Source organism: Dasypus novemcinctus, chromosome 23 (genome assembly GCF_030445035.2).
Source record: "Dasypus novemcinctus isolate mDasNov1 chromosome 23, mDasNov1.1.hap2, whole genome shotgun sequence".
Classification (NCBI taxonomy): Eukaryota; Metazoa; Chordata; class Mammalia; order Cingulata; family Dasypodidae; genus Dasypus; species Dasypus novemcinctus.
In genome coordinates, this window is record NC_080695.1 from 1407526 (window position 1) to 1435519 (window position 27994).

General features: G+C 68.5%; 1 protein-coding gene across 1 annotated transcript; it reads right to left on the bottom strand.

Annotated features, from left to right (window-relative positions):
* Positions 1-22468: 22468 nt before the first annotated feature.
* Positions 22469-26368, bottom strand: SOX8 (SRY-box transcription factor 8). The gene is given in 4 exon segments (XM_058286710.1): positions 22469-24431; positions 24958-24997; positions 24999-25161; positions 25965-26368. Coding segments are annotated over 4 exon segments (1272 nt in total). The 3' UTR covers positions 22469-23766.
* Positions 26369-27994: the final 1626 nt, after the last annotated feature.

Here is a 27994-nt window from a genome sequence, read left to right on the forward strand (position 1 = left end):
TCCGGAGGGCGCGGGGGTCGGGGCGCGCCCGTCCTCGCCTGGGCCCATGGTCCCGGAAGGCGTCCATCGGCGAGGGCCTGTGGAGCTGCGCCGTGCTGGCTCCGGGTTATGCAATAAAAATCCGATTTTGTCCATTGTTTTGTTTAAAAATAAACTTTTTTTCACAGTCGTTTCAGATTTAGAGGGAAATTACAGAGAAGTCCAGCGTTCCCATGGACGCCCTCCCCACCAAACGCAGAGTTCCCCACTTGCCTACAGCCGGCGCATGCGGCATGTTCGTCCCGCGGGTGTGTTGGGAGCAGGGTCGGGGCCGGGACGGGGTCCTGTCTCGGGTCTAGGTCAACCCTGACCCTGACCCTGACCCTAGCCCAAACCCGAACCCCCTGGACTTGGGCAGGCGCAGGCTGTCGCCATCCGCTGATCCGGGCGCAGGCCGGGCGGTTTCGAGGGCCCCCACCGCCCCTGCCCAGGGGCACGTTTGGGCACGAGGACAGCACAGGCTTTCCTGGAGCGGGCGTTGCCTGGGGATCCCAGCGCCAGAGCAGCCCCTCCCTCTCCGCAGCCCTCACCCGGGTGCCCAGAGCTCCGTGGGTGCCTGGCGGGGCCCTGGGTCCTGGGACCACGCAGGCCTGGAGCGGCCCCCACCCGGGCCCTGGGGGCCGCCGTCCTCCGCCGACCCCGGCCAGCGCGTCCGGGCCGGCAGCTCCCGAGCAGCCGGGCAGCGTCCACCGCAGACAGTGGGCCGAGCCCAGCACGCAGCCCCAGACCAGCCTCGAGCTCCCCCGGGCGCTGCCGGCGGTCCTGGTCACGTGGGCCGTGGCTTCAGCGCTGTCCCCGAGACCCCAGCCCAAGCCCTCACCCCAGGCCCATGCACGGGGTCACTGCAATGGAGCTGGTTAAAACGAGGCCCGTGGGGTCGGGGCGGCCCCGTCCACCACAACCAATGTCCTTGGACACGGACACACAGGGGCGGCCAGGGCCGGCGTGGCAGGGACCCAAGACGGCGGCCACCAGCCGAGGGACGGCGGGGTGATGCGGCCCCCAGAAGCTGGGAGAGGCGGGGCCCCCGGTGCCCACGCAGCGAGCACCCCCTGCCGCCCCACGGCTGGACGTCTGGCCTCCAGCGCTGGGAGAGAACCAGGCCTGTCGCCTGGAGCCGGCGCCTGTGGGGCTCTGGTGCAGCGGCCCCGACGCCCAAGCACAGCCCACGGCAGCCACGCACCCTGCGCCGTGCCAAGCAAGGCATGAGCCCGCTGACACGAACCCGCCCGACTCAGCCCTTTGGGGCCCCACACACTTCTGCCCCGGGCCTCTTCTGAAAGGTTCTGTGCCCGTGGCAACGCTGCTCCCACGAGCCAGCATCTTGGATGAGCAGACGCTCAGCCCTTCAAGTTCAGGGTAGAAATCAAACTTGGCGCCACCGCAGCGGCAAGTCCCCCCACGGCCCGCCCCACCCCACGGGTGTCCTCCCACCTGCGCCCGCCACCCACGGCTCTGCGCCCACCAGCCTGGCCTCGGGCAGGGCCCTCACGTGTCCAGGCCGCTGCGCTGTCCCTGCTCCTGAGGTCGCTTGCGGGCGCACCCCGGAGCCGGGCGCCTTCGGCAACAGGGGGTCACAGCGGCTGCTGGGCCATCACTCAGGCTCGCGTCCACAGCTGGAGGGACCCAGGCCCCTCGCCCGCTTCCTTCCATGGGGCACAGCCTCGCGCGCAGGAAGCCGGGGTCTCAGGCCTCCCCTCCCCTCCCTCTGCACCCTGGAGCCCGGGGCCCTCAGCCCACACTCCCCTGTTTGCAGGTGGGACCCTGGGGCCAGGGGGCTCGCGCACAGGAGGCCCTGGCCCGGCAGCTGCGGGTGCCACTCGCGGTCACGAGCTCCCTGCCCGCTGCAGCCCCTGCTTCCCAGCCCCGGCCCGGCCTCCAGGGTCAGCAGGGGTCCAGGCCGGGGCTGGACGCTGAGCAGCTGCTCTGCCCCCGCCGGCCTCCATGTCCCTAGGGCCTCCCCGAGCACGGCCAAGGCAGAGGCGGCCGCTGGACCTGGGACACCCAGCGGGAGCCACACAGGGCGCTGGACGCGGAGGGCCGAGGGAGGCGGCGCTCCAGCCAGGAGACCGGGCACCCCATGGGGGCCCACACGTGTCCAGGCAGAGCCGCGGAGAAGGCGGCACACGTGGAGCAGGCCTGCGGGGCCTGCACGTGAGTCCACGCACGTCTCCGTGCCCGGGTGTGTGCGCGCGTGTGTGTCTGTGTGAGCCGCAGGGGTGGTCCCGGGGGCTCAGCGCCCCCTCCCCTGCCTGGGCCTCGGGCTCCAGGCTGCTCCTGCCAGCAGTGGCCGTCACGGGGCAGGGGCAGCTGCCGGGGCCCTCACAGGGGAGGGGGCGCACAGGCGCACGCCGTCCCCCAGCCCGCGCCTCCCCCGTGCAGGGGTGGCGGTCCCAAGGCCCAGCGGAGGGCAGAGGGGTCTGCAGACCCCACCCAGCCGGCCTCTCCCTGCTCGCCCACACCGTGGCGGCTCGGACCCTCATCTCCGGGAGCCCCTGCCTGCGTCCCCTGCAGCCGCTGTGGCAAACACCCCAGCAGGTGGCTTAAAGCAGCGGACGCCAGAGGCTCAGGTCAGGCGAGGCGCAGCCGTGTCTGCGTGTCTGTCTGCGTGTTTGCACGTCTGCATGTCTGTGTGTCTGCGCATCTGACTGCACATCTGCATGTCTGCGTGTCTGTCTGCACATCTGTGTGTCTGTCTGCATGTCTGTCTGTGTGTCTGTGTGTCTGCGTGTCTGTCTTCATGTCTGTGTGACTGCATGTCTGCATGTCTGTGTGTCTGTGTGCGTGTCTGTGTGTCTGTGTGTCTGCATGTCTGTGTGTCTGCATGTCTTCGTGTCTGTGTGTCTGTCTGCATATCTGCATGTCTGTCTGAGTGTCTGTATCTGCGTGTCTGTCTTCATGTCTGTGTGACTGCATGTCTGCATGTCTGTGCGTCTGTGTGCATGTGTGTGTTTATGTGTCTGCATGTCTCTGTGTCTGCATGTCTTCGTGTCTGTCTGCAGGTCTGTGTGTCTGTCTGTGTGTCTGCGTGTCTGCGTGTCTGTGTGTCTGCATGTCTCTGTGTCTGCATGTCTGCGTGTCTGTCTGCAGGTCTGTGTGTCTGTCTGTGTGTCTGCGTGTCTGCGTGTCTGCGTGTCTGTGTGTCTGCGTGTCTGTGTGGCTGTCTGCTGCTCTCCTCTTACAGACTCAGCATCGCTGTCGGGGCCCTAATTCCAGGTCCTTCCACCACGACTGACTCTGAGTTCCTGCGAGGACCGAGTTTGGGGGGTGCCGTTCGCCCCGCGCCCCTCGACCAGCACCCTGTGTCTGTCTCCCCATGATGCCCGGGACCAGGAGAGGGGAGGGTCCGCAGCAAGACCCCGAGCCGCCCACCTCGCCTTCCGGGCAGGGCGGGCCTCGTTCCGCCCGAGACCCCCGGCCCCAGCAGCGCAGCGGGTCCTCTGACCCTGGGCACTCCACGGGCCGCCGCGTCGGGCAGCCCTTGCTCAGGCCTCAGGTGAAACCGCAGCTGCTGCGCAGCCCTCGCGCCCACGCGCCGCTGCCCTCGAGGCGCTCCTGCGGCCCCCGGTCCTGGCGCTCAGCCCCACCTCACTTTCCAAGGTCAGGCCTGGGTGCGGGGGCTGCGCCTGGGGCGGCCGGGCACGTTTTCAGTGAGGCCCCTCCAGGGGCGGGCAGCCCAGGCCCCGCACCCCTGCCCGCCGCCAAGCCCCCTCCCCTCCCCGGCCAGGCTGCGGGCCGGGACAGCCACCAGCCCCCGCCCCGGCCGGCCCCCGACTCCTCCCTCATCCCTTCCTGACCGACAAGCCCACCAGCCCCCCGGGTGGGCCTACGCCCCCACCCCAACGGAGCCCCGGAGGCTGCTCCTCGTCCCTGCGTCCTGGCACGGGGTTGGGGTCCCCACTCAGCCGAGAGGACGGAGGCTCGGCCCTGAGGGGGCCGTGGGCCTGGGTGAGGCCAGAGCCAGGCTGAGCCGGGGGGCTTGGGGTGCAGCCCTGTCCAGGGCCCCCCCAAGGCCGCGCTGCCCCAGGCCCTCTCCCCGGTGAGGGCCTGTCCTCGGAGAAGCTCTCGGTTCCCACCACCCCAGGGTCTCCTGGCACACCCCCCCCAGGCTCCCCACGCCCCCCCCCAGGTTCTGAGCTCCCCACGGCACCAGGCAGCCCCCAGAGTAGGGGGTCACCCCCCCAGGGCTGAGGAAGGGGTCCCTGCGGGAACAGGCAGCCTGCTTAGGAAACAAGCCCATCGCCCCAGCACCTCCCTGGAGAACCGCGCCCGCCTCCACCCGGCGCCGTCCTCCCGCGCCCCCGCCCCGCTCCGGCTCCCATCCGCCTCTACGAGCGCGGCACTGACACCCCACTCTCGCTTCAGTCCTTTCCATGTGCATTCATTAAGCGCCTGCTGTGTGTGCAGCCGGCCCGGTCCCTCCCCGACGCCGGCAGCCCCCCGGCGTGCACGCCGCCCCAGCCCCCGGGGGCCTCCTCTGCGCCTCCTGCCCAGCCTCAGTGCCACCCCGGCCCACCCACGGGAACGGTGACCTTGGTGACGTTCCAAGGGACCCCTCCCCTGCACCCCCTCTTTTACTACAGTCGCGACCAGAAACGCCTCTTAGGACGGGGCTCGGGGGTTGAGCTCCCAACTTGGTCCGTCGGGCCTCCTGCCCCCCCATACACCGTCCCACCTTCCACACCCCCAAAGCCCCCCTCGGTGGATCCCCGCCTGGAAGGGACCATCCTGCGCCCACACTGCCCACCAGCTCGTTGCCATGAGCACCTTGGGGGTCCCTCCGTCCCCCCAACAATAGGGATGCGCAGGCAGCAAGGGGGCAGGACTCCACCTGAGGGCGGGGAGGGGGTGCAGGGCCACTGGGGCCTGGGGCAGGCACGGGGCAGGGGACACGGTGCAGTGCTGGCCGGCTGGGGCCCGGAGCTCCCTAGAGCCTGGAAGCCCAGGTGGGGGGCCTCAGCAGGTCCCCAGGGGGACGGCAGGCTGGCGCGACGTCGGCCACCTCCCACCTGCAGGCAGGCGAGCTCAGCGTCTCCCCAACCCAGCCAGAGCGCCCTGCGCCCCGCCGCAGCGCGGGAACGGCCCCCCACCTTCCAGAGGGCAAGTCGAGCCGGCCCCGCCCCGGGCGGAGCGCTAAGGGCGCCCACGCGCTCCCCCTCTCCTCACCTTTCCGTCAAGGAGGAATCACAGAAATGAAATGACCGCTGTCCATTCGGAACCCAAATTCCCTCTTGACCCTCTGATTTACAGATTACCGGAAAGTAAACTCTACCGACCGCTCCCTGTGAAAGGCGGGTTTTCAGCGGGTTTATATAGCTGCCTTTGTTTATGTAAAACCAGAAGCCGCCTTCCGCGCCCCAGCCCCCTCCCCCCTCCACACTTGGTGGTGGGGATTATTTCACATGAAATACGTCTCCGTTGTCAGGGCCCCGTTCCGGAGCAAAAATGAATGCAGTAAATTCTGGAGAATTTGTTTAACCTATAACCTTAAAGAAATAAGTGTGGTGCTAAATGTTTTGGCACGCTCTGATGTATTTTTATAACACTTGGCAGGGCCGCTTTGGAGACTGGGAGAAAATCTGCAAATCCAAGGAGCTGCATGGTTGGGTTCGCTCCCTTGCTCCTCTCGACAGAAAAAAGTGTGAAGCCTCACAGTTCTATACAGCAAATCCACCCACTCTCTATCCTTCCTCCCTCCCTCTCTCCCTTCCTTCCCTCCACACACCCATCCAACCACCCATCCACCCTTTTGTCCACCCACCTATCCATCCATACATCCACCTACCCACCCATCCATCCACCCATCCACCCACGCATCCATTCATCCATCCTGCCATCCACCCACCCATCCATCTACCCATCCATCCATCCACCCATCCATTTACCCATCCACCCTTTCATCCATCCATCCAGCCATCCACCCATCCATCTATCCATCCACCCATCCATCCATCCACCCATCCATCCACCCATCCATCCATCCATCCATCCACCCATCCATTCACCCATCCACCCTTACATCCATCCAGCCATCCACCCATCCATCTATCCATCCACCCATCCATCCATCCATCCACCTTTACATCCATCCATCCATCCACCCATCCACCCTTTCATCCATCCATCCACCCATCCACCCTTTCATCCATCCAGCCAGCCATCCACCCATCCATCTGTCCATCCACCCATCCATCTATCCATCCACCTTTACATCCATCCATCCATCCACCCACCCATCCATCCACCCATCCATCCACCCACCCAACCATCCATCCATCCACCCACCCATCCACCCATCCACCCTTACATCCATCCATCCATCCATCCACCCATCCATCCATCCATCCACCCATCCACCCATCCACCCTTTCATCTATCCATCCATCCATCCGCCCATCCTCTTTCCTGTCCTCCCTCTCTAGCCAGGATGGTTGCAGATGAACAAGGTGATAAACCACGCAGCCTCCAGGCCACCCTGGAGGGGGACAGCAGTGGGGAGGGACAGGCTTCATCACATGCCCAGCTCTGCGACCCCGGTGAATCAGGAGGGACGGCTGCCAGAAGGAGGAGGAGTCAGAGAGGCTCTGCCGCACGCCGGGCCCCCACGGAGGCGACACGCCCCACAGCCCTGCCGCTGCAGGGCGGAGCTGGCTTTCCCTCTGGCAAGCGAGGGGGTTTGGAAGGCGACGGGCAGAGGCCCATGCCAGCTCCCTGCAGCGACGCATCTTGTAGGAGTCGCGTTTTCTAGCTCCGGGATGGATTTGGGCCTGGGCAACCATCCCCCAGCAAGACCATCCCCACAGCCATCGGCCACCAGGGCCCGGGGAGCCCCAGACACTTGGGAACTGGACCCGCCTGAGCAGCAAGGAGATGGCGGGTAGCCTCGAGGGCAGCCGAGGTCCCTCAGAGCAGGGGGCCCCCCCGAGGCCCCTGGCCTGACCGCGGAGAGCGGGACTGCGGGACCTGGGGGCCAGGGGGACACTGAGGGCGGCCGTCCCCTGGCCACCCCTGCCAACCGGCAAGGACAGGATGGCTCGCTGGCCAGGTCCACAGTCCCAGCTTTGAATCCTGCTCTGCTCTCCGCCCAGGGCTGTGAAATGCCTGCCCGCCCCTGGCCTCAGCTTCCGCATCCCAGCCATGGGGTCCCAGGGGCGGCTCCCCGTGGGACGGCACAAGAGCAAATGAATGACGGCAAAGGCAAGCCGCGCACCAACAGCCCTCCCCCGGGCCCCCGGCCCCCAGGTCCCCCCCAGCGGTCCCTGGCCGGGCTGGAGCATAGCCGTTCTGCAAACTGAGTCCTGGTCGGAAGAAGGCAGCGGGGTCTCCCCCACCGGGTGTCGGCAGAACCAAACAGCGGCCCCGCTCTGCGGGCTGCGTGGGCAGGGGGCTCACCCGCATGCCGCGGCCCCCACCCCTGCCAGCCGGAGCGGCCCAAGGCCCCGCCAGGCTCCCGCCCGCCCTCCTGGGCACTCCCTCGCCACGAGGGCGCAGCCGGCGCCACCTCCCCTGAGTCAATATTGAGCCAGGCCGGGGCGGGGGGGGGGGGGGGCCTCGGTCTGCTCACAAACGCCTGCTGTGCACACTCCCCGGGGCCCCAGAAACAAACGTCCGAGCAGGGCAGGCAGCCACCCTCCTCGGCAAGCGCGCTCACGGCTACGTTTGCAGAAGAAGTTTTACTCCCCCCACGCAGGCCACGCCGGCAAGCAGCTTTTGAAGGGAAAAAGCCCGAGGCATGAACACCCGCCAGGAGCGTGAAGCTCGCCCGGGTGCTGGCCCCGCTCGCCCGGCAGCGCGGAGCCAGGGGCGGAACATTCTGGGCCAGCGTCCCCCCTGTGGCTGCTCCTCCCGGCGGGGCGTGCTGTGCGGTTTGCACAGGGTTTCCGTGCCAAGATGCGATTGCGGGAGGGTCGGGTGGGAAGAAGACTGCCCTCTTTGTGCCCACGCCGTAAAGGGTGGGCTCCAGGAGTGAAGCCGGGTGGGTGCGTCCACACCGAGGGGCCAGGGCCAGGGCCAGGGACGGCGGAGCGGGCCAGAGACCCTGCCCTTCCCGCAGCCCCACGCGCCGCGCCCCACGCGGCGGAGCAGCCAACGGGCTCTGCAGAGGCTGCGTCTGCCTGTCCGACCCTCACGGCCAAGGGCACCCCTTACCCCCCACTGGTTTCGCCCAAGGACGGGGTGCATTGACTAGCAGGAGGCACAGAGGATTCGTGTTTGCACTCTGGGAGCTCCAGAACCTTCTATCCTGGGAACCCTGCGGCACGTGCCCCTGGAGCTCCTGACTCGGCAGGACGCGGGGTGCGAGGGGCTCCCCCACCGCCCAAGGGGTGCTGGTGCAGCGTCTGGGCGGGGCAGGTCACCTCCCCGTGCCTCGATTTCCCCATCTGTTAAATGGGGTCCCCGGCACCCCGCACAGACTCCTGTGGGAAGGGCTTAGGGCACGCGCGGGCTGGAGCGAGCTCCCGTACTCCACGCTCTGCTGTCATCAGCCGAGCGGCGAACCGCATCCAGGGACGGAGGTGACGGCGTGGACGCGCAGCCCTGGCCAGCAGCGCCCAGGCCAGTCCCGGGAGACGCCCCACCTCCCGCCCCTGCCGTGGGGCGAGCGCGGTGCCCCCCAGGTCCCTGCAGGCACATCCCCTGCAGGACGGGGGGGCCTGGCCAGGTCTGCAGCCGCTGCCCGCTGGGGGCTGGGCCTCGCTGGGGGCCGCCGTCCCCTTGGACTTGGCCCGCGGGTGGAGCCCACCACCCCACAAGGAGGCCCGACAGCCGGCACGTCCGACACTCTGGAAAACCACTTTTGGGCGGGCTCTTTCCACAGAAAGCGGAGGGTGGCTGGGAGGGGGCTCCTGGGTCCCGGGTGGGCTTAGAGTGGGCTGGTGGGGGGCCTTGTGCGGGCAGCGCCTGAGGGGCACGGCCAGCACGGGTCCGGCCCGGGCCTCCCTCTCTCAGAGGGGCTCTCTGCCCGCACCTCGGTCCCCCGCGTGGGGTCGCTCCGGCTGAACCCCAGGACACTCACCTGTCCGTGCCGCAGGCGCCACGCCCTCCTGGCCCTCTGGCCGCCGCTCCTCTCTGCCCAGGCCCGCTCTGGCGCTCTCTGTGCCAGGACAATGCCCGCAGCCGCTCCCGCCCCACCCCTCAGCCCGGCCCGGGGGTCCCGCCTGCAGGCCAGCCCCACCCTGACCAGGGACTGTCATTTCTCCCGTCCACGGCAGTCCCCCAGCCTGGGAAGGCCGACCCCAGGACGCAGGGCCTTTTGACCGCTTTGGGCCCCGCTCCTGGACGCGCACCTGCCGCTGGTCCCGCAGCCTCCTCCTCCGACAGTGTCGCCCGTCCTCACCGATGGGCGGCCGCGTTGGCCTGCGAGCAGTTTGGAAAAGGCGGCTTTCTTTAAGTGAACACTGTGTGGGATGGGGATGAGGGGGGCCCGTGTTTGGGGCCGTGTCAACCTTCACTGGCCTCCACCCCTCGGGGGACACTGCAGGGCCCTGTGGGCCCCCAGGCAGGGCTCAGAGCCGCGTCCGAGGCCCCGCCGAGCTGCCAGCTCCGCGTCCCGTGGCGCCACGCTGGCCACCCGGCCCCAGCGGACGGAGCCTGCGGGCGAGCAGGTCTGCTGGCCACACTGTCCACTAGCAGGGCAGCTCAGGGCGCGAGCCCGAGGAGGACACGGGTGGCCTGGATTTGAGCAGCCCCAGGGCAGGCTCTTGGGGTCCTGGGGCCTTTGGGGCTCCCCCACGTGGCCTGGCTGCAAGGAGGGCGGCCCCGGGGGACCGGCAGCCCCCCACTCAAGGGGCACCTGGCGTGCCGGCCCCTGCGTGGCCCCCTCCTGCCCCTCGAGGCCCGTCTGCAGGCGCAGGCCGTGCCCAAGGCCCCACCGCCGAGCCCCGAGCCAGGGGTGCTGGGCAGAAGGGGGGCCGCGGCCGGCCAGCCCACCCCCTCGGGGTCACACCCCGGCTGCGCCTGCGCCCCCACCCCCGCAGGCTCCCTCGCGCAGCTCAGGGGGTTTCCTGCAGGCGTTTCAGGGAAAATCAAATCCTCCTCGTGGAAAAGGAATCTGTCCAAAGGAGTTTTCCGAGCCGGGGTTAAAACACGTTGGGAAGCTCCAGGAGAGGAAATATGGTTTTGATTTTGCGGCGCAGGCCAGACCCCCCGAATTTACCCCGTGCGGTTTGAAAGGCTGGTTTTGCCTGCGGCTTCCCAGGCCCAGGGGAGCTGGTGGGGCCTCGCGCTGGCACCACCGGCTCCAGGGACCCCGGCTCCCCGTCCGGCGGGTGTTGAAGGGGTGAGAGTGGGTGCTGGGGCCGCGGGAGCCCATGGGAGCCACCCTCTGGCCCTGGCCTGGACAGGACCCGCAGAGAGGGGGGCAGGTCACTCAACAGTAGCTCAGTCCAAATGCAGGAGCTGTCGGGAAGCAGGGAGGCCACCGACCGGCCAAGCACACCCCCGAGCTCGGGGACCCCCACGGAACTGAGACACGCTCCGCCCGGGCCCCTCCATCCCCCGGCGCTCCGTGGCGGGTGACACAGAGAGAGGATTTATTGTGGGAACTGGCGCACGTGGTTGTGGCCTGGCAAGTGTGAACCGTGTGGGGGCGGCCGGAGGCTGGAAAGTCGGGCGAGGCTGAGGCAGGCTCCTCCCCCCCCCCGAACCCCGGGTCTTTGCTGAGGCCCCCGCCCCCTGCAGGTTCATCCCTTTATTCGGGGGCCGCTGAGCGTGGACTTAGTTCTCCACAGCACCATCGGGGTCTCACCAAAAAACCAGCCCTCGGCCTGGCGGAGGTGGCACAGAATCAGCCCTCACACCTTCCAGAGGACCCCAGAGAGGGCCACCTCGCCCGCCCCCACCCCACCCAGCACAACCGCGGCTCCTCTCTCTGGAGTCCCGGGAGCCAGGTGTCTGGGACGGCCACGCAAGGTAGTGAGCTCCCCAGGGCAGCAAGGATCCCAGCCCAGCGGGCCGCGTGGACTGAGAAAGGACCGCCCCGTCGGCCACTCCACATGCCCTCGCTTCGGGCCTCGAGCTGCTTCGTCCTCCCGCACTTGACAACAGGGAGCATCGGGGGGACAGCAGCAGACCAGATCCCACGGGGCTGGGTGTCTCTGGACCACTCCCAGGGGGCCCAGCCCCAGGCACAGGCCTAGGGCGACTCCAGGCCCCACCGTGAGGTTGGGGTCCCAGGACCCCAGCGAAGCCCCACGCAGAAGCCTGGGCACCCCAGCCTGTGCTCCAGGAACCAGAAACCTCCCTGGGGGCGAGGGGTGGCCGTGGTCCAGGGCCACGGGGGGGCGTGGGGCATTCCCCCAGCCACGCTCGCCGTGTCGCGGGCACTCAGCCCCGCCGCCGCCTCGCCGGCCCCTGTCCCTGCCTCGGCCCGGGTGCGTGCTCTTCCTCCGAGCCCCAGGCAGCCCCCGCCCGCCTGCCCACGTGCTTCCGGCAGTTTCCCCGGAGCTAGCACCTCCTGCGCGGTGGCGGAGGAATAAACGCAGCAGGTGTCTGTTCCCTGGTCCCACGGCTGCCTGGAGAGGAGGCACCTCGGGCTGCGCCCCCGCCTCTCTCCGCGTCCCCTCCCCAGAGGACGGGGCCCCCGGAACCAGAGACCCCAGCTGGCATCCCCTGGGTTGGGGATGCCCCTTGTCCACACCCGGCCCAGGCCTCCCACCGCGCCCTCAAGTCCAGGGTGGGGTCCCGAGGGCTTGGTGGTCCAGCCCGGGGGGGTGGGAGGGGGATGGACACCCCCGAACGGAGATGTCCTGTTGCAGCAGCAACTTGTACAAACATCCGGCTGCTGCCCTGCCCCCAGCGCTGCCCACGCAGAGCACGGCTGGATCACCCCACGCCCAGCCCCTGGGAGACGCCAGTGCCCGAGCCGGCTCGCGCAGGACCAGGTGGCCGGGCCTCCCTCCTCTCCCTGCTGGGACCCAACGCGCAGGCTCCCGTCCTGCCCCGCCTCTGGGAGTCTCCTACAGAGCCATGGTGGCCACTGGCAGCATCGGGGCCGGGGCGACCCCTCACTGCCCCTTGTGCGCCCTACTCTGCATTGGACATCGCCCCACAGGCTGTCCCCCCGCCCCCCCGCTGCCCAGAGCCCCGGGGCCTGCGGGAGGGGTCTGGGGTCTCCGTGAGTGCCTTGTGCGGGCCGGCCGGGCCATTGGTTTCCCAGGAGAGGCCCCTGCCCACAGAGCATGGGGTTCCCTGGACCTCAGCCCCAGCACTTGTCCTCTGCCAGCCAAATGCGAGCATCTCCCCATCTCGTGGCTGCTGACAAGCTCCCTCAGTAGGTACCCCCGCCTGGCTCCTGCCACCCCCGCCTGGCTCCTCCCACCCCTGCCTGACTCCTCCCATCCCTGCCCGCCCCTCCCACCCCTTCCCAGCTCCTCCCACTGCTCCCTGGCTCCTCCTACCCCCACCTGGCTCCTCCCATCCCCTCCAGGTTCCTCCCACCCCCGCCAGGTTCCTATCACCCCTGCCAGTCTCCTCCCACCACTGCCTGGCTCTTCCCACCTCTGCCTGGCTCTTCCCATCCTGCCAGGCTTCTCTCACCCTGCCTGGCTCCTCCCACCCTGCCTGGCTCCTCCCACCCCTGCCCGGCTCCTCCCACCCCACCTGGCTCCGCCCACCCCTGCCTGCCTCCAGCCTCTCTGCAGGAGGCCCACCTGTCCTGGCCGCCTTCCTCCCGCCGCTGCGCGCTGGAGCCACGTCCTGTGCTGGCATCGCCTGCCTTCTGTCCTCGACTCCCCCGCACACCCAGGTGAGGTGGGCCGTGTCACTGCCGCGTTACAGACGAGGGTCCCAGCACCTGGGGACTCGCTGGAGTCGGGGCCAACCGCGAGCCTGGACGCCAAGGCCGCCCAGTGCGGGCCATCGACCACGCCCCCACCCCGTGACGGCCGGCGGGTGGCACCTTCCTTCCCGCCCAACGCCTGAGACGGTGGCCCCCCACACCCCAGCAGCAGCTCCCCCGCCCCCGGCCCTGGTGAACTGACTGACATTCTGTCCCGACAATTCACTGATGCCAGACGTTGCGTGTCGGTGATGTCACACCGTGTCTGTCCTTGTGTCTCCGCTTCCCTGGCACGATGTTGCAGGCCAGTGCCCCAGTCCTCTCCACGGGCAGCTGTAGGTCCATGGCTCGGCCGCGCCGGGATTGCTTAGCTCCTCGCCCGGCGCTCAGCGGCTTCGCCTCCCGGGGCCGCTGAGCGCGGGAGTCAGGGGGTCGGGCCCCTCTTTCAAGTCCTGCTCTGGGCCCAGGAGGGAATCACCCCCTAAACTTAGAGGAACCGCCAACCGGTTTCCACAGTGGCGCCTCCACTGTCCCTTCCCTCCAGGTGGCAGTTCTGTGCCCATTTCCCCGACAGAGAAACTGAGTCCGAGGCTCGCAGGCGTCCCGGCCCCCAAGCAGCCGGGGGGCCAGCAGGGGCCGCGCCAGCCACCGTCCGTCCTTCCGTCCCTCCAAAACCAAGGGCGGCCCTGCTTGCCATCCCGCCCGTGCCGAGGCAGGGGACGGGGATGCCATGCAGCCCAGAGCGTCGCGTGCCGGAAATAAAGGCAGGATTCAGCGCGGGCCTCCAGGGGCTTCACACCAAACAGCCTCATTCTGGCTGTTTCTAACGAGTGGGCGCCGTGGCAACGAGGCAGGGCGCGGCCTGGGCACCCACGCGCCGGATCCGCCTCGCCCGCCGCCTCCCACGGGCACAGCATCAGCTCGAGAATGGAAGGAATGGGTGATGGCGCCTGCGCCGAGGGGCCCCCCCGGCTCCCACTCCTGGGAGTCGAGAAGGGGGGTGCGCACAATCCTGTGCAAACTGAAAGGCAGCCTGTCTCCCTGCAGGGGCCCCGGCCGGCCTCGCCCCTGCTTTGCAGAGCTGGACCCTCCACAGGTGGCCGCGGGACGCCCCCTCCCCACCGCGCATCCCACAAAGAGCAGCCCCCCGGGGGGTCCGGGGCGGCCCGGGGCTTGCCTTGGCCCGGGGGGGGGGGAGCTAGACGTAAGGGGAGGCGATGCCCCCACAGCGGCCTCCCCTTGCTGCCCTGTGGGCGGTGCCTCCCCCCGGCCCCTGGACGCCAGCGAGGAGCTGGGCTGGGGGCTCGGGGCTCGGCGCCGCCCAATGCCTGCACGGCTCCCGGGGGGACTGCCAGGGCCCGGCCTCGGGGCCACCAACTGGGCGGCCACGGCACAAAGATGGGGGACCAGCCCCAGCCCCTGAAGTTCTCGGGGTCTCAAGGATCGGGCAGTGGGGCCGGGCAGGGGGCAGGCCGGGCACCTGTCCTCACCGTCAGGTGGCAGCTCCCCATCCCCCTCTGCACCACTCCCACTCTGGGGTGCACGCGTTCCCGCCCCAAGCCTGGATTCCAGGCTCGGACTCCCCCCGGCTGAGCTGGCTGGGCGTGCTGCTCGGCCTCCGGGGTGCTCCTGCGCAGCACCCACTGCTCCCCATCCATTGACACCCCTGTGGCCAGCGCCTGCTGCCTGCCTGCCTTCCCTGCCCTGGGCTACGAGAGCTGCTCCCAGGCGCCTCAAGATGAGTGCAGGGCTGTCGGCTCGCCACTCCCCTGCCGCGGGGGACTTTCCTTCCCTGTGTGGACAGAGCAGAATGTTCCGGGGCCTGGACGCCTCTCTTCGGATCCGGTGTCTAGAGAGAAACGGGTCTGCCTTTGGCCCCGCAGCCGCCCAGGGCACACCCAGCAATCGGCTGTGCTGGAGAACGGTTTCCAGTGCTTGCCAGGCACCACTCTTCACTGATTTTGGAGGCACTCCTCCAAAATGTTTTTCTTGCTGCTCTGCCCTAAAAGACTTTCTGTGGAAGTGCCCCGGGCGTAAATGAAGCGCGCGTTGGACCTTCCTGAACAGCAGCGCCCGGGGCACCAGCCGGATGCAGATTGTGGGGGGCCCAGAGCCCCCGCGCCCCAGGCCCCCGGGGAGCCCGAACGGCCTGGGGCCATCATGCCTGCTCTTTACTGGACACAAAAGGAACCCTGCGGAGTGTTCTTCTGTGCGTGGGAGCTCAACCACGCTGTCCCTGGCCCTTCCGGTGTCACGGAGTCTCCTAAGGTTTCCTGTTCAGGGGCTACGACAGTGACACCGAGACCCTCGTGGGCTTGGGGTGAGCATGTGTGTATCCAGGTGTGGGATTGCTGGCCGTGGGGTGCCCACTCAGGCAGAACCGCCTTTCGAAGCGGCTCTGCCACGCACACCCCCGCCAGGAGACCACTGCAGGCTCTCGCACCTGCGCCAGCGTTCGCCGGCCCCTCCTTACGCTGACCACCCTGGTGGGGGCCACGCCTTTTTAAACAGATTATTTTTCAGAGTAGCTTTAGTTTACATAGAAGGTGTGAGAAGGAAGGATTTCCCACGTCTCCCTGGCCCTGCACGCAATCCCTAGCTTTAATATCGCCATGCCGTTCCAAGATGGGAGGACACACTCTCCTGCCATTTCTTATAACCAAGGGCATAATTGTCACCGTTAATCACTGCTCTAGACTAAATAGCTCTGAGACGCGCTCCAGCCGAGAAGGCCGTCCCTCCCGTGCCTCTGCACTCAGAGCCCCCATTCCACACCAGCTCCACGCACACAGACCCCACTCTGGACATCTTAGGGTGTGCCCTGCGGGTCTGGGGCTGCGCAGGATGCCGGAGTTCTCATCTGTGCCTCCCTGCGTGTCAGCTGCCCCTCTTTACTGCCTGCCAGTGGAGCTCCCGTACAAGCTGTTCTCCCCATTTGGAGCATTTAAAAGCCTTCTGCTTTGCTGTTTTGCTGCTTCACTGTCCCAGACCATTTAGTTAAGACCGAGTCTTCACTTGGCTTAAATCTTTGGAGGACTTGAGACTTGACTTCATTCGTTCTGGAGCGAGCCCTGATTCCTCTGCTCAGCAAATACACCCTGATCCGTGGCTCTGTGTCCGGGCATCTAGGTTGTGATTAGAGGAGAGAGCCTAGCACTGGACCTGTGGAGCTCGTAAGGCCACCCAGCGCTGTGGTGCTTGTGCCTGGGTGGGGCTACCTTCCACCCCCCTCACCACCCACACTGCAAAGGGTGTGTTTCCCATACCAGCCACCCAAGTCCTGGTTTGCCCAGGGCTCAGGCGGACTTTCAGTGCACATCCCAGGCAAACTGCTTTATGTTACGGATTGAAATGTGTCTCCCGATAAGATATGTTCAAGTCCTAACTCCCAATACCTTATTTGGAAATAGGGTCTTTGCAGATGTAATTAGTTAAGATGAGGCCCTAAATCCAATGACTGCTGTCCTTAAAGGGAGAGGAGAGGGGACACAGAGATAAGGAGACGGCTGTGTGTGGTCACAGTCAGAGACGGAGGGATGCCTGGGGCTACCAGAAGCTGGAACAGGCCAGGAAGCAGCCTTCTGCTGAGACTGCACGGGACTGTGGCCCTGCCACTACCTTGGTCTTGGACTTTTAGTTTCCAGATGCTGAGAGAATAAATGTCTGTGCTTTTAAGCCCTGGGTTTGGGTGCTTAGTGACAGAAGCCCCAGGAAACTGATACATGCCTCCTGCTGCTCACTGAGCCCTAGGACCCAGAATGGCACAGGGGCTGCTCCTGACTCTGGGATCCACAGCTCAGCCTCCTCGGGCGGGCTCAGTGCTCAGAGAGGAGGCCTGCCTCCCCCTCAGGGCCTGCAAGGAACGAGCAAGTCTGCACAGTTCAGGTGGGGCCCTGGGGTCAAGGGAAGGCGTGACGGGCAATCACTATTTTCCTGGATCTTCACTGGGCAAGGGATTAGCTCACGGACCCCTGTTCAAAGACCCACTGGAACCAGCTCAGAGCAGGGTGGGTATCCATATGGGCTCCTACAGTTCTGTCCCACCCTGGTGTGCCACACCAAGTCTGTACCCACCTTCCCTGCTGGACTGAGCGAGCACAGGGCCAGGTCTGTCTCATTCTCCCTCAAACCCCACACCCCGGTATGTGATGGTCACTGATTCATGAAAGATGGATGGATGGATGGATGGATGGGTGGATGTGTGGATGGATGGTTGAATGGGTGGGTGAATAGGTGGGTGAGTGGATGGGTGGATGGATGGCAGAGTGGATGGATGGATGGCAGGGTGGCAGGATGGATGGATGGATGGGTGGATAGGTGGGTGGGTGGGTAGATGGATGGCAGGGTGGGTGGATGGATGGCAGGATGGCAGGATGGGTGGGTGGGTGGGTGGGTGGATGGGCAGATGGATAGGTGGCAGGATGGACGGATGGATGGATGGATGGATAGGTGGCAGAATGGATGGATGGGTGGGTGGGTGAATGAGTGGATGGATGGATGGATGGATGGCAGGATGGATGTGTGGGTGGATGGGTGGATGGGTGGATGGATGGGTGGGTAGGTGGGTGCATGGATTGGGGATGTATGGATGGGTGGGTGGAGGCCACGTCGGCCCTGTCCTGTAGGCTGACTCCCTGGGCTATGTTGCTTTTAGCTCAATGACAAACTGGGCAATGTGCCTTGACCAGGCCCTGTGCTGAGCCCCAGACCCCTATGCGTGTCCCATGAGTCCCTGTTGCTGGGGAGGTGGACACTGCCCCTCCAATCTCACAGATGGACCCCTGAGGCCCGAGGCAGTGTCTTGTCCCAGGCAGGGCACATGGGGGCCAGTCGCCTGCCAGCTGGCTCTCTGCCCCAAGCCCCAGGGCGGGCATGCTGTCCACCATCCCGTCCTCAGGTGGACTGGACCCTGCCTCAACACCCCTTTCCCTATTGGGAAAAAGGTAGAAGACTCAGGCTTCCGGAACTGGGGTCCCAGGGTCCCTCCCGGCCAGGAGCAGCAGCGAGCAGTGTGCAGGGACAGAGTTGGGGATAATGGGGCCCTCCAGGACCTCTGTGAGGACTGAGGAGTGGGAGCTCAAGCAGCCCTGCGGGAAGGGACTAGTGGTGGGTGGTGGGTGGCGCCCCACAACATCCCACCACGTAACACCCGGCCCGGGAAGGGCTGCTGACAGGCTGGCTCACCTGGTACCTGGCTTGGTCCTGGAAGTTCTCCCCCATCCCAACCCCCACCCCAGTCCAGCCCCGAGATGCCCAGCAGTGGAGGCATGTGCCCCTGGGCTGCTGGGACAGACTTGGGCCCAGCCCGGCCCCCTCCCCAGCTGTGCCAGCACCCCCCGCCTTCAACCCCCGGCCTCGGCCTTGGCCCTCCGAGCCCTGGACTGGGTGCCATCATTCTGGCTGCTTTGTGCTCGCTGTGGAAGCCAGAGACCCCCGGGGGAGGGGGGCGGTCTGCGGGTGGAGCCTTTTCCCTTAGCCACTTCAGGGCAGCCACCCCAGCTGCTCCTGCCCTTCTCCTGCCCAGCGCTGCCCCTCGCAGCTGTCCCAGTCCCTCCGCCGGCGGTCCCTGCGTGCCAAGACAAGTTAGCTTGTGGCCTCCGAGGGCCCAGCAGCCCGCCAGGGCCCCGTGACTGCCAGGTCTCCACCCAAAACCCATAAGCCAGCTGGGGGCGCTGGGCCCGGGCGTCCTGCTGGCGTGGCAATGGCGCCCGGCGTCCACGACGGGCAGCGCGGCCAGGCCGCCTGGGGGCTGCCGGCCGCACACACAAAGCGCAGCCATTATCATTCCACAGCCGCGCGCCCGGCCATCCAGCACCCTGATGACCTGTCAGTCCCTCGCCTGCCATTTTCTGTCCAATTAACTCTTTTATTGTGCCCCGGATAAAGACAGACAAAGGCGTCCCAGCAAAAACCAATTCATTAAGATGCAGCGCCTTCCCGCGCCCTTGGCCCCGCGCCCACCGGCTGCTCTCCCTGCGCTGCGCACCCCTTAACCCTTGAGAGCCCCCAGGCCACGCGATGGGCCGCATCCTGGCACGGGGCACCCACCCCTGGCCTGGGAGCAGTGGTGAGGGGCCTAGGCCAGCCGTTCCCCGGAAGGTCTTGCCTGACCCTCTTAGGGGGTCCCTGGGCGGGGAAGGGCCTCGGAGAGTGGCTGCCTCAGCTGAGAACCGCCCGGGGCAGGGAGTCCGGTGCATCCCCTGGACCTGACGCCCCCCCGAGGCCAGTGCCGCCCCCAGTGCTGGCCCCGACACCCCAGGAGATGGGGAGGGCAGGAGGCACGGGGAGGGCCCAGCCCGAGACCAGGATTCCGAGGACGGGGTCTGCTCGCGGTTTAACTGGCTCCCCCTGTGCCGCTGAGCCCCGAGTCAGGGTCGGGGAGGTGCCGTCTCGTGCCGATGCCTCCGTCAAGGCCAGGCCAACTCAGCTAGACTGTGGTCGTCCCCCAGGTCACAGGGGAAACCGAGGCATGAGAAGCGAGCCGACTTCCTAGCCCAGCCTTCCTGCCTCGGGGTGCCCCAGTGTAGCTGGAGGACTGGGGGAAGCGGGCGGGAGGGCGAGGGGGCCGGCCAGGGTGGGCCTCCAGCCCCCGCCCTGGGGGCAGGTACTCCACCCCCCTCCACTCGTATTTCCTCCAGCGCCAGCAAGGCCCCCTTGCGCAATGAGTGGAGAAGCGCCATGCTGCTTGCAGGAACGACAGTGGCCCTGATGTTGCTGTCACGTGCTGCGCCAAGCGCTCAGCTGCACGGGGTCCCCCGACACCTCTGGGGGTGGGCATCACCCCCAGCCACCAGAGAAGGGAAGCCCCTGACGGCCAGGGCGGGAGACAGCACCGGACGCCATACCCGGCCTAGAGCCCTTGGGTGCCCTGGGACACCCTGTGGCAGGGTCGCCCTGTGCCCCTCCCGGGACAGTGGGGTCAGGGGAGCCGGGGGAGCAGGAGGGGGCAGGTACGGTGGGGACAGGGGCAGGTGGCGGGGTGGAGGGGCGGAAGCAGGCGCCTTCGCCATGGCTCGAGCAGTGGCGATGGGCAGCCGGGCTCCGTCCCCTCCTGCTGCCCCCCATGTCCACCACCCCCCTGGGTAGGTTAGAGCTGCTGGCCAGAGTTTTGGGGCACCAGGGCGTGCGGGCCGCTGTGGGGAGCCTCCAGGCTGTGCGTCCTATCTCGCCTGTCTGCTGCCCGGTGGGCGGCCATCCTGTCCTGCTGCCCTTCTCAGGCCTGGGCAGCACAGGCTTCCGCGGGGTCCGGCAGAGGTAAGTTGGCGATGGGTCCCGCGTCTGGAGGCGCTGTTGCATCCCCAGGAACGCGCTCCGCTGGCCCCAATGCCACGGGCAGCAACCACGGCCAACGCGGAGCAGCCGAGAGGCTGATGTAGAGCCTGGTCCTGGACAGGCCGGGGGCCCAGGACGTCCCGTCGGACACAAGGGCGAGGTGGCTCGGCGACCCAGCCCAGCCCACGGCCTCAGGGGCCCAGCTCGGCCTTGGGGGCCCGGCTCGGCCGAGAGGGTCCCATGTCTGACCCCCGGGCGGCGGGGGCTGCTCGCAGGGGCCCCGCCAGCTGCCCACTCGCTCGTGAAAGCCGACGTTGGCCAGAAGGAGCGGCTGGGCTGGAAGGGGCTTTTCCTTCTATCAGAAATTAGGGGGGCCATAAAAGCCATTTCCCCTTTCTGCCGGCACAGGGCGTTCTCCCGGCTGAGGTCAGGGGCAGCGCTCTCCTGGCGGGAGAGGAAAGGAGAAGCAGGGACTTTTCCCACGGCATGTCCTGGGCTGGGCCGATGGTGTGCTCGGCCCGAACGGGGCTGGGGAGAAGCTGGTGGGGGTGAGGCAGGGCCATGAGGGCCGTCCCTGGGCGGCCAGCCCTGGCTGTGTGCTGGATGCATCCTGGGGCCGCCAGTGTTTGAGGCAGCAGAGAGACCCCCGACCCTCGGGGCCCCAGCTGTGGGCCCAGCTGCCGAGGCTCGAACCGGTGCCGGGGAGGGGGCCCGTCAGTGGACAGCAGACTAGACGGCCTACAAGCCCTCCCCCCGCAGCACAGCCCGGTATTACACAGATTCCAAGAAACCCCCTGGAACGGATGCTTCTTAAATCTGCAGGGTCTCCTCGGAGAGCTTGTCCCACGCTGGGATGCCCAGAGGCCCACCCACATGGCCCTGGAGGGGCCCAGGCCAGGGGGAGGGGGCTCCCAGAGCCCAGCCTTGCCCTGCTCCTCCAGATGGCCGGTGGAGCAGGCCCCGAGGTCTTGGGAGCTGGGGCTCGGCCAGGCAGCCCTTATGGCATGAACTCAAAGGGCACTGGCCCGTCACACCTGGCACAGGGGCCCAGACCCCCAGGTCCATCCGCAGGCTCGTGGAGCCCCACCCCAAGGTCTCGTCTCTCAATCCTGCTCCATGGAAAGGCCTTTAGAGTGGCAGTGGGCAAACCTCCCTTACAGGAAAGGAAACTGAGGCATGGTTGGGGTCGGGAGCTGGCCAGGCAGCTGAGCCATTCGAGCCCGGAGGCTGGTTGGGGTGCCAGGGCACTTGGAGCCTGAGGGCGGGGGGGGGGTGGGACATGAGAGGGGAAGCCACCAGCCAGAAGGGGGCCAGAGCCTGGGGCGGGGGCCAGCAGGGAGGGGCGGGCAGGCAGCAGGTAAGGAAGCAGCTGCGCCTCTGCACCCCCCGGCCAGTCAGCAGCAGGTCCAGCCAGGCGGCCGAAGCTACCCTTCCTTTGCCGAAGCTTCTAGAAGCTCAAGACGCAGGAAACCCCACACCCGATGCCCCCAGTGTCCATGCTCGTCTCCGCTGGGCCGGCCAGGCGGCAGTGTTGAGAGCCACGAGGGCCTGTGAGCGAGGCGGGGCGCCGGCACCCCAGGGGTTAATCCTCAGGCACGCGGCCAAGTCCAGGCAGCGGCGGGCCCCGGGGCCTCGAACCTCGGGGTCTGGCAAGCCCCGGCGCGAGGGGCTGCGGGGGCGGCTGCCTGGCTTTGTCGGCGCCAGGCGCCGGGCGCCCTGCCTGGCCGCGGCTCTCGCGTGGGCCCGGGCGGCCGGCGGCCTCCACGCGGGCACTGACGCGCCTCGCCCGAGACCGGGCTGGCCCTTCCCCCGCAGAGCGGCCCCGCCCCGTGAGCGCCACCGAGGCTGGCGAGCCCGGAGCCCCTGCCCGGCCCGAGTGCCCCGAGGTGCCCCGCGGGCGGCGCGGCCCTGGCTCCCACGCCCAGAACCGTTTTCTCCCTGGAAACTCCGCCAACCAGACAGCTTTGCGGCTCCGGCGGGCTTTTGTCCAGCTCCCAGGCTGGCCCCGGGCCAGGGCCCGAAAAATGCCGCCAGCCGCCCAGAAGCGGCCCCGAGCTCCCGAGAGGACGGGCAGCGCCAGGCAGCCCTCGGCTTCGCCCACTAACAGGCCCCGCCAGGGCAGGCGAATCGCCGCTCGCCCGAGGAGGCTTAGGCACAGGCTGCGCCGGGGAGGGGGCGTCCAACCGCCTCCTGCGGCCTGAGTGCTGCCTCTGACCTGGGTGGGCACCCCCACGGCCCCGAGACAGTCGCCCTCTTGGGGGGCAACTCGGGCTTAAGGCGGGGAGCCTCCCCGGGTGCCCTTTCGGGATGACGGTCCCCAGCCCCTTCCCCGCACACTCCTGCAAAGCCACACACAAAACAGCCTGCGGAGAGCAGAGGCCTGGTGGGTTTTCTTTTATTTTATCAGATCCATCTGTACAAAAGTTGCTTGGTCAGAAAGTAGCGAAACACAGCAGGTAAGTGACAGCCGAAGTCTTCCCGAGCTCAACGCAGAAAAACAGATTGCGTAAAAATGAGTTTGCTGTAGTTCCCTGCCCCCACCCCCAGAAAAAAAAAATACGCCAAAAACAAAGTTTTTAGAAAAAAGGTAGGAAAAAGTAGAAAAAGTAAAAAGGAGCCACTTCTCAAATGTGTTTCCATTTACAAAGGTTTAAAGGCACGCATTTCCACGAAGCAGCGGTTAGCACGCGCTCAGCACGCTGCCGGAACCACGCGGGACGTCGGGGCGTTCTCCTGCGGCTGAGGCTCTAAACACGGTTAGTGGGGACGGTCTAGTTTCACAGCGTGGTGGGTGACGCCAGGGTCCAAAGCCGAGGCCCACGTGTTCCCGTGGCCACCCGTCCTTCCTGGGAAACCCCACTGGGCATGGCCACCCGCCCCCGCCTTCCAAATTCCACCTGGCACCAGGTGCTGGGGCAGCCACGGAGCCCAGACGCGGTGTGACCCGCCCTCCGCCCGCCGAGCGGGAACCACGTGAGCGGCCAGGACCCCCCGCCCCGGGGGCCGCTCAGCAGCCGGGCTCTGCTCCGCCCGGGGGGCTCGGATCCCACCTGCACCTCTCGCTAAGCCTCCCGGGCTTGCACTTCGTTTTAAATTCTACCCTTCGCACAAATGACTTCATTAATTAAAGATAAAATAAAACGGAACATAAATATGCTTCAACAGTTCCCAAGACACAAATCAACCACATTTAAGCTTCAGTAACAATAACGATAACAATAATGATAAAGGAAGTGTTAATGTCGGCCAAAGCCTGCCTGGAAGAACCGACTACCAGGAGCCGCTCGGGTCTGCGGCGCCTCCCGAGAAGACCCGCGGGTGGAGCCTGCGGATAAGGGGGCACACCACCCACAGGGCCCAGCCACCCCGAAACCTCACGCCTCTTCCCTCCTTTCCTTCGTCCGAGGCTGCCGGTTTACGTTTACCGAGATGCAGAACCCACGTGCCGGCGTCCGCGAATCCTTCCAGAAAAGCGCGCAGGCAGCCGCCCTCCACCCCGGAACTGCCAGTCATCACCAGCGGGAGAGAGAGGGCGGCAAGGGGGCTCGTCTGCGGGCGGGAGCCGGGGGGCCGGGGCGGTGGGGCGCGGTCCGGAGCAGCGAGCAGGCGGCGCTGCCGTCGAAAGACGGCCCCCTTGGCCGGGCCGGGGTCCGTGCGCCCCTCCTCCGCGGCGTCCCTCAGGGCCGGCTGAGGGTGGTGTACACGGGCGGGTCCCAGTTACTGGTGGGGCTGTGGGCCAGGCCGTTGAGCAGCGGCGCGGCGTAGGGGCGGCGGGACGAGTGGAAGTAAGGGTACTGGTAGAGGCCGGACGGGTAGCCGGGGTAGGGGCTGTAGTAGCCGGGGGACTGCAGGTCGCTATAGTCACACTGGGAGCCGGCGCAGGAGCCGGCGGCGGGGGCGGCCGCGGCCACGCAGGCCTGGGCGCTGTAGGCGCCGGGCGAGCCGTGCGGTCGGTCGCCGTAGTGGCCGGGGCTCAGCTGCTCCGTCTTGATGTGGGGCCGCGGGGGGCCCGCCTCGGGGGGCGAGGCCTTGTGGGCCCACCCGGGGTGGACGTAAGGGGCGCCGCTGTACGGGCCGCCGGCGGCCTGGCCGGGCTCGGCGGGCAGGGCCGCGTGGGCGCCGAGCGGCAGGTACTGGTCGAACTCGTGGACGTCGAAGGCGTCCATGCCCTCAACCACGTCGCTGCTCAGCTCCGAGATGTCCACGTTGCTGAAGTCGATGTTCTGGCGCCCGCCGTCGGCCGCGCGGCGCCCCTCCAGCTTCAGCTCCGGCTTGCTGCCGCCGCCGGGGAGCGGGTCGGTCTTGGGGGTGGTGGGCGGGGTGGGTGGCCCGTGGGTCTGCCCTGGGGGGGAGGGGGAGAGCGCGCCAGGCATGAATGACCCCTGTGTGGGCCCGGGGAGGGCGCCGGCAGCCGCAGGTAGGATCAACGGCTTTTTGTTTCTTTCTGTTTCCCAGGCGTTCCTGCCAAGCCTCGCCCCCTGCCTGAGAAAACCCCGGAGAGTCCGTCCTAAGGGAGGCCCAGGACATGCGCGGAGACCACGGAGACCGCGGGGCGTGGGAAGAGGGCGGCCGCCCCCCGCGGAGCGCAGCCCCGTGGCTTCTGCCGGTGTGCCCGAGGCCGCTGGGCCGGCCGCGACGCCCCCAGGGCGGCCCGATTCTGAGACTGCCTGCTGACCGCCCCGCGGGCAGCTGTGCCACCCCACAAGGCCGACCGGGGGAGGGAGGGTCCCCGCGGGCGGGGTGCGGGACAAACAGCCCCAGCTGATCCCGCCGACGCCCCTGGTGGCTGCGCGGCCCCCGCCTCTCACCACCGTCACCCGCTCAGCCGCAGGGCGCCCCTGCCCGGTGCGGGGGGAGGCCGTGCCCACCTGTGTGGTCACTGTGGTGGTGCATCCCGTCGCCGCCGGGGGTGGCGGCCCGGCTCGGTGCCCGCGTCCGCGTCGCCGTGGCCGGCCTTGGCGCCCTTCCTGCGGCGCGGCTGGTACTTGTAGTCGGGGTGCTCCTTCTTGTGCTGCACGCGCAGGCGCTCCGCCTCCTCCACGAAGGGGCGCTTCTCGCTCTCGCTCAGCAAGCTGCGGAGCCGGGGGCCGGCGTCAGGGCGGCGCGGGGGGCCTGCGCCCCGGGGCACCCGCCACAGCCGCAGGAACCCCAACGCCGGCCGGCCGTCGGCACGCCTGGGGCCGGGGGAGACCGGCCCTCTCCAGGCCGCGCCGGCCGCTGTGGGCGGGGGCGGCCGCAGCCCCGCAGCAGGCCCCCAAGCCCCGCTCCCTCTTCCCCCTTCTACTTCCCGGCCGGTCCCCTCCCTTTGGGGCTTTCTACAGGAGCAGCGGAAAAAGCAGCACAAACGTGGCGCCGGCCCCCCCAGCAGGCTTCTGGGGGCGGCCTCCACGGGCTGCGCGCACAGCCTGGCCCTCCCGCAGCTCCCCCCCGCCCGGCCCTAGAGCGGCGCCCGCTGCCGGACCCCCGAGCGCGCAGGAGACAAAAACAGAGGGCGTGCCTGCTCAAGCAGGGACCCTGCACCCTGGACCCCAAGTACCCACTTGAGGGCCAGAGAGGGCATGGGGACGCTCGTCGGCCGCAGCGGCAGAGCCACTGCCCGAGAGCCCTGCCTTCCGCCTCTGAAGGACAGACCTTCGCCAGGCCAAAGGGACCTTCAGGGCACAGCCGGCTCACCCCACTCCTTCCTCCCCGGTGGGGGGCACGGAAGCAGCAGGGGAGGAGGAGAACCGAGGGGGACGCTGCCAGCAGGCGGATGCCGCCCCTCACATGCCTCCCCCGTCCGCGTGGGGAGCCGCAGCCCGGCGCTTGGCAGAGCGCGGCCCTGGGTCCCCACGAGGCGCGGCGCCCGCCTCCCCGCCGCGCCGCGCCCGCTCACCGCCACAGCTTGCCCAGCGTCTTGCTGAGCTCGGCGTTGTGCAGGTGCGGGTACTGGTCCGCCAGCTTGCGGCGCGCCGCCTGCGCCCACACCATGAAGGCGTTCATCGGCCGCTTCACGTGCGGCTTGGCCTTGAGCGCGCCGCCGCCGCGCACCGGCAGGGGCACCAGGCTCCAGTCGTAGCCCTTGAGCACCTGCGACACGGCGTCGCGGATGCAGGCGGGGAAGCGCTCGTCCGCCGCCGCCGCCGCCGCCTCGGCCCGGCCGGCCCCCGCCGCGCGGCCCGCGCCCTCGGAGCCGGCGGGCGACGGCGGCGCGTCCGAGTCCGAGTCGTCCACGTGCGACATGGAGCTGGCGGGGCCCGACGGGCTGCAGGGCGCGCGCGCCTCGCTCATGTCCAGCATCGGGGCCGCGCCCCGGGCCCGCCCGCGCCGCGGCCTCCGCGCCTCGCCCGGGGGTCGCCGCGCCGAGGCCCGCCCCGCGCGCCCGCGCGCCCGCGCCGCCCCGTCCCGGCTCCGCCGCCGCCGCAACAAGTTTCTTTAAGCGGCGCCGCCAGGCCCCGCCCCCCGCGCGGCTCCCCATTGGCCGGCGCGCCCCCTCCCCCGGGGCGGAGCGCGGCCGCCCCGCCCCCGCCCCAAAAGCCAGCGCCGCGCGCGCGCGCCCCGCCCCACGTGGGGCCCGGCCCAGGGCGCCCCCGCCCCCTCGCCCAGCTCCGGGCAACGCGCCCCGCGAGGAGCGGGTCCTCGGGGGCCTCCCCGCCCCCAGCCGTCTCGAGCCCCGATGTCTCGCCCGCAGCTCGGAGGCGCCGGGGGCGGGGACCGGCCCCCGCCAGCCCGCGGCCTGGGGAGGGGGGGGGACGGGCCGCCGCCCGCCGGGCAGCGCGAGCACCCGGAGCCGCCCGGCACGCCCGAGCCTGCGGGCCGCGCACGCCCAGGTAAAGGCGCCGGGGCCGCGGGCCAGAGCTGGGGGCCCCGCGCCGCCGCCCCGACCCCGTGCGCGCGTCCAGGGAGGGGGCGAGGGCGCGCCGGGGGCGGGGCCTGCTCTGGCCGGCGCAGCCTAGTCCCCCGGGCCGCCTGCGGATGGCGCGGCCGGACGCGGGGGCCTGGGCCTTCCGGGTGTGACCCGGGGGTGGGGTCACCGCGGCCGTCCGGCCCGGCAGCCCTGGGTGGTCGGGAGGAGGCGGAGGCCGCTCCGGTCCCCTGCGCCCTGGGCGCCCGGAGCCGAAGGGTAGGCGAGCCTGTGGGGGGCGTGGCAGGCACGGGGTCGCCGCCCTGAGCGGTGTTGGCAGAGAGACACCCGAGTCAAGAGTGCCCGCCCGAGGCCGCCCCCGCGAGCTGGCCCTGGGGCCCGGGCTTCCCGAGGACAGTGCGGATTCTTTCACCAAACGCTCGGGGAGGCGACAAACCGGCCCACGCGCGACCCGTGCGTCTCCGAGTTTGTGACCTCAGTGACCCCACGCTGCACCCACAGCCACCCACTCCCGCGAGCCGCGGCGGGAGCCACAGAAGAGAGACACGCTGCAGTCCCCCAGCAGAAGAGGCTCTCTGAGATCAGAAAACTCCAAGTCGAAACTAGGGGTCCTGCTGGAGAGTCCCCCCACCCTCAGCAACCTGCGGGCCATATTGCGCTTCCGGCCGAGCAGAACGCTGTCTCCCACGCCCGCGGGCAAGGTGGTGACCCTGCGACTGTCAGGCCCCGTGCCGGACACCTGGCGACTCCGGACACCTGGCAACTCGGCTCAGCTTCCCAGCGAATTCCTTAGAACTGCTGCGCTCATCCGGGGCGGAGTCGAGGCCTGCTCCCCGCGGCCCTGGGGCTTTCCGGCACCCACCGCCGAGCATCTGGACTGCCCTGGCCTGGGAGCTGGGGGCCCTGGCGCAGCCCAGGCCTCCAGCCTCCTGGAAGGGCCCTGCTGCCCCAGAGCCCGCCCAGCTGGGAGAGCACCCTTGGGGACCGCCCTTTAAGAGAACCGTGTGGCTGGGCCGGTGGCCAGAGGGGCCTGCTCTCCTGCCTCGGGGGTCTTCCTCCCA